Here is a 10,323-nt window from a genome sequence, read left to right as displayed (position 1 = left end):
ATTCACTGTTATTCTGCATTTATAATTTTACGTTACATAAATTCTTTTACAGTCAAGGAAAATATTGGGCCCATAGAGGGTTAACAGGGTAATTAAGAAAATTCCAATATACCAGAAAGAATTGGAACAGTTTTTTCTTCCATTTCTCAATCGTCCTAGCGACGCCTCGTCACGGCGACGATATTTCATCGGTCCCTTAGCGTCGCCGATACTCTTCCTCGCATTAATTAAGTTTTGCCAAAGCGTTTGCTTTTGCGCGAAGCGAAAAGAAGCCTAATAAAGAAGGGAGAAAAGGAAAGAAGAGAGAGACAACGTACTTACGTACGTACACATTTCTGTCTACGCACGTATGTACATGTGTTCCGAACTTACACGTGTGTGTATATATGTGTATATATATATATATTCGTTGCTTAAATAAATCGCTTCGAGTGACGGATTGGGGAAGAAGATTAACGAGCGCCGGTGTGTCGTTCGATTCGATACGTCGAATTAACGCGGGACAGGAACGAAGCTCTCTCGGTATCGGTTATTAATGACTCGAGCCTCTGCCAATGTAAACCTTGCCGAGCGTTTCGCATTCGTGACTTTGGAGAGCTTAGATTAATCGCGACTGATAAATACCCGCGATACCCCGCGATGGATCGTATTATAGCCGGATGAATTGCGGTTAATTATCCTCGATCGCTTAACAACCGTAAACGTTGCAACATTGAAAGAAAAGAACTACACGCTTCCTACACGATTTTCCATTAATGGTCCATCCTCCGCGTCACTTTTTCTTCTTCTCGCGTTGAAGAATTGAACGAATTCCGCGTCGTGATCTCTGAAGGCTGGAAAAGTTCATTCGAACTTCGTGGACGATTGGGAAATTTGAAAATTGGGGGAACTTGTGGGGTATGAGAGTGTGAGAAGGGGTGGGAAACCTGATGGCGAATTTTTCTTCTTTTCATCGTTAAAAAGTTTGAGGAATTCCACGTCGTGATCACTGGAAGCCGGAGAAATTAATTTGAATTTCGTGGAAGGTTTGGAAAATTTGAATACTGAGTAAAATGGTGAGGAGGAGAGTGTGAAAAGGGGTGAAGAAAAACTGAATGGCGAAGAAATTAAGCGAATTCCACATCGTGATCTCGGAAGGCTAGGAAAGTTCATTTAAATTTCGTGAAAGGTTGGAAATTTTCAAAAATGAGTAAAATGGTGAAGATGAGAATGTAGAAAGGGGTGGGAACAACAGGGCGAATACCATTCAATTTTTCTTCTTTTTATCGTTGAAAAATTTCACGAATTCCACAGTATAATCACTAAAAGCTAAAAAAATTTATTTAAATTTCGTGGAAGTTTGGAAAATTTGAAAACTTCAGTAAAATGGTGGAGATGAGAGTTAGAAAGGACTGAAAAACCGAATGGCGAAGAAATTAAACGAATTCCACAGTGTAATCACTAAAAGCTAAAAAAATTTATTTAAATTTCGTGGAAGTTTGGAAAATTTGAAAACTTAAGCAAAATGGTGGGGATAAGAGTACAGAAAGGGATGGAAAACCGAATGGTGAAGAAATTAAACGAAATCCACATCATTCTCATCGAAGCCTAGGAAAATTAATTTAAATTCCGTAGAGGTTTGGAAAATATCCAAATTGAGCAAAATGGTGGGGATCAGAGTGTAGAAGGGGGTGTAAAACCGGATGGCGAATACCCTTAGGTAATACCACGAAAGCGTCGAGATCGTTAATCTTACAGATGGTAGGTTGGTAGAGAGGTATTTCGCGTACCTATATCGAACTTGTACGGGTACACTTGCAGATACGCGATGCCACACCCCTGCGTGAGTCGGTGGTTGCGACCCTCCTTTGCAGGCTGTGCAAATATTTGCCTGGACTATCCGCGTAAATCGGCAGCGCGCAAATACTTAACACGGTATTGTTGGCTAAACCACGATTACCATCATTCTGTCTTTGATAACATTCTTTTATTTATACAGAAATAATTATGCAGATAAGAATCTTCCGATAAAACATTCGCACTTATTTCTGACTGTGAAAACACGTTAGGACGTAAATTGTTATACTTCAGATGGTTAAAGAATGTATGAAACTTGCTATGAAAACGTTTTTAACATGAAACAACGATATAAAGAATTATGTACTTATTATTGGCAGATGATAATGCAGTCATTATGTGCACGATCCTTCATTTTTAATTCTGCATACTCACTACTAGCGCCATCTGTCGGAATATCGATGTTAAGTACAAATCGACGTGTAAGATTTATAAAAATTATAATCTATAAAAATTACGTTATCACAATTGACGTAACGATCAAGAGATCGCTTATATTATAAGATTAAGTTAGACCGAGCTGATAAGAAATTAAATGTTACTTTCACGTGCCGAAAACGTATCGAAAAAAGAATGTGCATAAACGAATAATCACTGTCGTTATCAATTCAAATCGAATCTGCCGTAAAAAAAAGTACAAGGATATGGTAAAATCGTAATGCAACAATACCGACAAAACACGGTAATTTTCACGCATGCGCAGTAGTATCTTCAATAGCGATAATGCAACGAAATTCATGAACAGGGAGTAATGGAAAGGATGATGTTTGTTGGAAGGGGGTGTATATTGAACGATACTGTCAGTACAAGTTTACAAACAAGTGTTATTAACGTGATTCGACCTTTGAAGTTACCGGTTAACTCGAGTGTTTCTCTGTGGGCACCTTCAAAAATCAAGCATGCGAAGTTCCAGTGACAATACAAAGAGAACCGTCCGCGTCATAGCCTGGTCTTGAGGTAGGTTTAGCCTAACTCTCCTAACGTACCGCCGTAACACATTACACAGTCTCGTTCCGTAGTAGCTTTAAGCTTTAAACGAATTCTCCTTCGTGTTTCTATCATTCAGAAATCGAACGATCGTGTACAGTGTCGAACTCGAGAAGCTCTGACTAGTTGTCGCTTCGTTTTCTTGCTTTCTTTGCCTGTTTTTTTTTTCCATCTTTAGATATCCGTAATTCTGAACGCGAACTGTTCAACGATAAAGCACGACGATTGACAGCGATACGACAGGGGGAACAATGTCGTGTTCAAGCCAGCTATCTCGATCGAACGAGTACCTCAGCTTTCGTAGCTCTGTCCCGCTGCGGAAAATTGTCGTCGACGCCGATGGCACCAAGGTAATCGTCAGCGTTAATTGTACGTTAAACTTTCGGATTCGAGGTTGCAGTCAAGATCGAGAAGTGTAACCGACGACCTCGCTACGACTGTGATCCTCGTAAACAAATCTCATGTTCGAGGATGCAATCGAATCGCCGTTAGTAGTAATACCGAATAGATATCGAGTGTACTTCACGTGAATGAGAATATTTAACGCGTTACCGTACCGTGTTCCGGTTCTGACACACTTCGAAACCGGAATAACGCAACGCGATATTATTTTTGCTCAGGCGCGAGTTATCTAACAGCAAGAACGAAAAGTAAATACGGTTTATCGATGTAATTTGCAATTTCGTAAACACGATAATTTTTTTTTCAGGGATGGAAAGTATACGATTCCAGTCCAAAAACCATCAAGTGTCCACTAATATGTCTTCCACCGGTTAGCGGAACTGGCGATGTTTTCTTTAAACAAATATTAGGCCTAGCAGCCAAGGGGTACAGAATCATATCGGTGAGTTTCACAAACATTCAAATATACACCGTACTTCTGCCTGTTGACTTAAAATGTAACTTCTATTTCAGGCCGAGCCGCCGGTTTATTGGAACGTTAAAGAATGGTGCGACGGATTTAGGAAACTTCTGGACTACATGGAACTGGATAAGGTGCACATTTTTGGCGCCTCATTAGGTCAGAACGTACGAACAAGGCTTACAAGTACTCGAATCCACGAAATAACGCGAACGTTCGAAAGTTTGAACAATTGATTTATTTTTAGGTGGATTTCTGGCACAGAAGTTTACAGAGGTGAACGCTCACTGCCCTAGAGTTGTGTCATTGGTACTTTGCAACACGTTTGCGGACACATCGGTGTTTAACTATGACGATTCCGCGGCAGTGTAAGTATTTACGTTCTATTCGAACCGTTATAAAGTCAAATAAATTGGTCGTATTTCATCGTTTGTTTCTTGCCTGTTCCCGAGATAAGTGAACGTATGACAGAACGCGATACGTTATCTCGAATGTTTTGCCTGAAACTACTACTAATCAATTCGAATAATAGCTTTTGGATTTTACCGTCGTTGGTGTTGAAGAAAATGTTGATGGGGAATTTTATGGCGGGCAAAGTTGACGGGGAGATCGTAGAGGCTATAGATTTTATGGTAGAAAGGGTATGTATCGTTCTCGTCTTTATTTTCCTGTACAACTTTGTATCAAGGTTAGCTTAGGAAGATTACTTTTATTCACAGTTGGAAAGCTTGACTCAGCCAGAATTAGCATCACGATTGACGATGAACTCCGTCAATTGTTATGTACAGCCTCAGAAGATATGCCATATACCTGTCACGATCTTAGACGTCTTCGACGAGTACGCATTATCGAATACCACGAGAGAGAACATGTACAAGTGTTATCCTAACGCTAAGTTGGCGCATCTGAAAAGCGGCGGAAATTTCCCGTACTTAAGTCGAGCTGCAGAAGTAAATTTGCATTTACAGGTATGTAATCTTACATATCGTTATCTACACGATCGAACGTATTTGTATTACTAAACGAAACGTACAATTTCCAGATTCATTTGAGACAATTCGAGGGTACGGAATACGCTGCTTCCGAAAGAACCAAGTCATAACGCCACTAGCATGGACTATCGGCACGCATTCCTTCGCTTCTTCGATCATTGAGCAGTCCGACTTGCGCGTTATCAGTAACGCATGATTATAATAGTAATCTCGACACATTCTACAAAAATATATCGCCATATCAAATATGTCGAAGTACTCCATGTATATAACTGTAGTCTCGTAAAGGAGTATACTCCATTTTTATCATAATTGCGAATGTCCCGTGTTATATTTTCTTAGGTGAATATATTTATTAACTGTAAGTTCCCCTGTTCCGATGATTAACTCGACATACGTTTCGTAATGTTCTCTATTTCAAGGATATTCGAATTTTTACGAAGAAAAAGTATAAACGTAAAAAAAAAAAAAAGTGTTTGTAGACGAGAGAAAGGAGGTTGGACTGAAAATACAGCCAAAAGTTAAGTAGTTGAAATAATAACAGGAAAATATACAAGCTGCGGTGTGTGTACACCACGATTAATTTAATATCACATGTTACATTCAATCCCACGCTCGACTTGTATATACTTATTCCAAATAAATATACTTTTGTTAGAACCGCTGAACCACAATTTCAAAGTCCCATTCTAACGACATACTTGGCACAGTGCAATCGATGGAAATACCAGTTCAATTTGTCGCCCGTGGCGCTCGCAGGTGAACGAACTCTGAGTACGTCTACAGTTCGCAAGACCGCTTCACCGAGAGACCGTACAAGAACTTGCCCGGTATCGATTTCTCTCCGCGCGTTTCTCTCTAGCAGGCTCGGATTACAAACCCTTTCCTGTCCCGTCTACCTATGGGACACCTTTATACTACCGTACATACCACGCGCATTAATTACGGCTGTGCATCGAACCGCAGATACGTAGACCAACTTGGAAACACCTCGGCTGGCCTGGTTTACCAACGATCTTTTCAACCAACCTTCCACCCCCTTTGTACATACATATAGCCGCCCTATAAAAACTCTACTGGCCATAATTACATACGAACACTTTCTCCAAAGTTTCTTCCCCTTTTCTATTACTCTCTTCAAATACAACAGTCTCCGAGCTTTACAAAAAGTACTATTCTATTCAACGCACAATTGTCTCATTCCTTTTCTCCTTTTGTACATAAGTCTAAGACAGAAGAAAGTCTTTCTTTCTCGTTCTACAATTCCAAGGAACAAGAGTTTCTAAGGCTCTAAAATATAGAAATGCTAAATTCGAAATTTCGCGACGATTATTCTTTCGAAAACATCGTCAGACTTTTGTTCGTTCAACGCACAAACGTCTCGTTTTGTCGATGAAATCAGAATCCACGTAGTACTATACACTTCTGACGATGCCGAAAGTCTTAAATTTCGTTTTCCTTCGAAAGCTATCGAACTCAAATCGGCTGAAAGTTAAGCTACTCCGCGCGTAACATCGCGAAAGACAGATTTTTCACGTTCGATAAGATTGCGGCTATCTAACGGGAGGCGGTAATGCGGCTGTTGTAATCCAGCCGTCGATATAGCGATAATCCCCGGTCCATGAAGCGGGAAACGGCTCCCCGTTTGAAAGTTCAGTCGCTCAGGTGGTCACGTAGCGGGCAGCTGCGTGTTTCGCTTACGCTTGTGCTCGAGATGCCGTGTACATAGAGAGAGTTACTATCTAAAGCGAACCGTCTCGTCGTCTCTCTTATTCAACATTACACCGGTTCAATTTCGTTCTTTAAACAACAATACACGTCACGTAAGTTTCTCGTTAACGGTCTGTGATCATGTGGTGTTCGTTAATCGTGCCGCCTTCATTCAGTTGGATCGTGACGATAGAGTGAATCGTGCCTCGAGGACAAACGTGAGCGATCGATACACGCAAGATATACAAAGGCGGAAGAGTGTATAAAGAAAAAAGAAATATTTCGCGATATCCATCCGGTGGATATATGCACGTAAGACGCGTGTGGAATTCGACACTGTGTGTGCGAGAGGCGTTATTTGTAGCACGTTCCGTACTACACGTTTAAACTATACACCTCGCGGAGCAATACCACGGTTCCAGCGTGCAGATAACGTTTCTCAGTTTTATTCTTGCGGTCGATCGATCGACTAACAGGAACCGCCGGTGCATAGCCTTAAGCGGAAATCGTTTGGCGGGTGAAAGGAAGGCCAAGTATAGTTTCCTTAAAAATACTACGTCTCCGTGAAAATCCTCCCTTTGTGGTTCTCGTTCAGTCGAGACGTTGTTTGATGATCGATCAGCTTGAGTGGTGACGTTGAGTGCCGAGACTGGGATATTCATGAGCGTGTTGCGGCCACCGGTGTTTTCTTCGAGCGAAACCGGCTGGATTCAGACCTGAATGAAAGCGTTCGTAAATTCAGGTTTGTATTCCGATGATAATTAACGTTTTAATATGAAATATACGGTATTATCGGAGAGGTTGTTTTTCGTGAATAACGAACAGTGTTTTTGAATACTATAAACACGGGATTGCGAGAGACTACGAGTCAGGGAATTTGTTTACAATTGAATTGGTCGCGAAGATCGTAGAGGATGTCGTTTCGTATTTTCATTGTAATTGCGAAACCGCAACTTTCGCATCTTGTGATTAAAGTGAAATCTAGGAGACGGGAGGCAGCGTGCAACTGAACAAAGCTGACTCACGGTTTATATAAATACTTGAATCGAGTTAATAGGAATTTCTTTCAATGGAATTGAATACAATGGAATAACTACGATACGGTAGAACGTCGTATATTTTGTGCGCGCTCGAGTAACTGCGATCCAATTTACAGAAAGAAACACCTCGAAGATGGAGAATACCTTGCATAGACGCAACGAATTTACTTGAAACGTGAACAGGTCGGCATTGTATTTAAAGGACGTGAAATTGTGTCAAGGTCGTCGATCGAGCATTGTCGAAAATGGACAACGCAGAGGAAAGATCTCCGTTGCTGGAGAGGAAGCTCAGCGCGAAGACTAAAGTCGCGTATGCTTTGGGACACATTTTCAATGATCTCACGGCTGCCATGTGGTTCTCGTACACGCTTATCTATTTTCAAAGGGTGGCCCTGTTGACACCCATCACTGCTGGCGCTCTTTTACTATTAGGTAAATAAAATTTTAATTTTAAAATTCAAATTTAAACATTCTAATTCTAATTCAAATTTAGAAATTCTAATTCAAATTCAAATTTAAATATTAAAGTTCAAATTTAAAAATTCAAATGCAATTTTAAAAATTCAGATGCAGATTTAAAAATTCAAATGTAGCTTTTAAAAATCTAATTGAAACGAAAAAATTTAAGGTCAAGTGGTGGACGCCTTCATGACGCCGGTTTTCGGACTGCTGGTCGACCGGTACCTAAAGAAGAAGATATGGCACGTTATCGGTTCCATCATGGTCGTCTTAACGTTTCCAATGATCTTCGGTGGTTTCGTCAATGCCTCAAGTGCAGCAATTATGCTCGTCTACGTAGTCAGCATCGCTACGTTCCAAACTGGCTGGGCAGCTGTACAAATATCTCATTTATCTATGATCCCGGCATTAACAAATTCGTTATTAGCACGAGCTGATTTAACCGCGATACGGTAACGTTAAATTAACAAACATTTTTTTATAAACAATCTTTCGTATTATCTCCGGTAACTTTGAATGTTTATATCGAGTATACAGGTATTCGGCTCAAGTTGGTGCAGCCGTGGCAGTGTTCGTTGTCACATGGATCGTTCTGCCCACGAACGAGGAAGCAGTGGTGCGATTGGCCCAGCAGGACAGTTATAAATTCAGGGTGAGTTAACTCGAATTAGGCTATCGAAAATTACCGGAATTACGCGCATCTACCGTTCCATTGACTATAATATATAGCACGGAAATACGTCTTCCTTCCTATCAGCGTAAGCGCTTAATCGCCCTAATCCCCATAGGACTGCAAGAAATTTGTAACAGAGACACACCGTGGCTTAACGCACATTTTCCTCTTACAGAACATCGTGATAACTCTAACGTCCATAGGTCTGACAGCCACCGTATTGTTCCACGTGTTTCTCAAAGGGAGTCTCTTAGAAAATTTGAATCCTCATAAAGGAAACGTCGAGGAGTCTAAAAGACTGATCGATAATCCTTCGAACAATCGTGGCTCATGGGTCAGTACGACGATTTTGCTTAGAGTTGCTATGCTGTACGTGGCGAGCAGGCTGTTCATCACTTTGGCCACCGTGTATTTGCCCTTGTATATAGAGGAAACGGATGTTGATGGTAAAGCAGCTCTAGCTACTGTTCCCTTGGTCTCCTATCTGTCCTCTTTTGTCGCTGCATTGTCGCTGAAATACGTAAACAAATCATGCGGTACAAAGGTGTGTTCGTTAAAACTGAACAACGTGAAATTAAAAGTGAAAAATATCATTATCGTGGAGAAATACCGGGTATTTCGTTTGTTTCCAGGTGTGCTACTTCTTAGGTACTTTAATCGGCATATTTTCCGCCGCCATCGCTGAATACGGTGGAAATTCAAGGATAGTCATATATGTCGTGGCAATTTTAATCGGCAGTGCAAGCTCGATCACAATGGTAACGGCACTGAGCGTAACGGCGGAAATAATTGGTCCGCGAACGGAACGAAGCGCTATAGTATACTCGATGGTGACTTTCCTCGATAAAGTTGTCACAGGGCTGGTCGTTATCTGTATCGAGAAATGGTGAGGAAATCGATATCTCTCGAGGACTGAAACCGAGGAAGGTGGAATTATTTTGTGGAATCTTTTTTTTTACAGGAGATGTAAACAACCAGCGCTTTGTCCAAATTACAACAGAGACAGTTTAGCCCTTGTTTGCGTTCTCTCGATGTTACTGGGACTCATTACGCTACTGTCGGTATCGCGGTGTCTAAATTAGAAATATTAAACGGACTTCAGGCTCGCTAATGTATACCTAACCTAACAAAGTTCGTTTACTACTCCTGTGATCCTCATTAATCTCATCTTGCAACCAACTGCCGCTTCATTTTCGTGCTTCTTTAACTCTCCAAAGAAAAATTGTATTACTTTGTAACATTTTTACAGTAAAATTGTATAAAAAGTTTATAAAAAATAAATAAAGTTGCGTTAAGAAAGCACAGGTCTGCAGAATGGAGACTAACTTTTCCCGCCAATTGTTGCTCGTTCGTATGATAACGTGTACACGAGAAATTGCTCTTATCGACCCAGACGAAGCTTCGAAACGTTTCGGTACAGATGTCGCTATACGGTTACAGCATGGCCTCGGAATTTTCCAACGGAACGGACCGGCGCGGCGTGGTGGCAGCGTGAGAGTACGATGACCTGCTCGATTTACGCGTTACGTGGCGAATCGTGGTTGCGTCGTAGAACGTAAGGCGAGATCCGTTGAATTCTACTTGGCCGTTATGCCTCGTCGGACCATATAGCACGGTTATCGTATGGACTTAAACACGATAGAGAGACGAGCAAGGTTCGCGAAAAATGGAAGGGGTAGAGCGGCGGCGAGTCAGTCTCTGCGAGAAAGAGCGAGAAAAACGGGAGCGGGAGAAAGAGATACGGGAAAAAGAGCGCGCGCGCGC

General features: G+C 41.3%; 2 protein-coding genes across 2 annotated transcripts; both read left to right on the top strand.

The window, feature by feature from the left end:
* The first annotated feature begins 2,604 nt into the window (after window positions 1–2,604).
* LOC108570985 (maspardin-like) lies at window positions 2,605–4,886 on the top strand. Its single transcript, XM_017932930.1, has 8 exons — window positions 2,605–2,793; window positions 3,002–3,173; window positions 3,533–3,667; window positions 3,739–3,844; window positions 3,933–4,053; window positions 4,218–4,326; window positions 4,405–4,653; window positions 4,728–4,886. Exons 2-8 carry the CDS (start codon window positions 3,075–3,077, stop codon window positions 4,785–4,787), a joined length of 879 nt encoding a protein of 292 aa, XP_017788419.1. The 5' UTR covers window positions 2,605–2,793; window positions 3,002–3,074; the 3' UTR covers window positions 4,788–4,886.
* A 2,786-nt stretch (window positions 4,887–7,672) lies between these two features.
* Window positions 7,673–9,656, top strand: LOC108570990 (major facilitator superfamily domain-containing protein 12-like). The gene is made up of 6 exons (XM_017932936.1): window positions 7,673–7,859; window positions 8,056–8,338; window positions 8,424–8,538; window positions 8,735–9,103; window positions 9,192–9,445; window positions 9,521–9,656. Exons 1-6 carry the CDS (start codon window positions 7,673–7,675, stop codon window positions 9,639–9,641), a joined length of 1,329 nt encoding a protein of 442 aa, XP_017788425.1. The 3' UTR covers window positions 9,642–9,656.
* The last annotated feature ends 667 nt before the right edge of the window (window positions 9,657–10,323 follow it).

Source organism: Habropoda laboriosa, unplaced genomic scaffold (assembly GCF_001263275.1).
Source record: "Habropoda laboriosa isolate 0110345459 unplaced genomic scaffold, ASM126327v1 scaffold88, whole genome shotgun sequence".
NCBI classification, from domain to species: domain Eukaryota; kingdom Metazoa; phylum Arthropoda; class Insecta; order Hymenoptera; family Apidae; genus Habropoda; species Habropoda laboriosa.
This window is presented reverse-complemented; position numbering and strand designations above follow the sequence as displayed.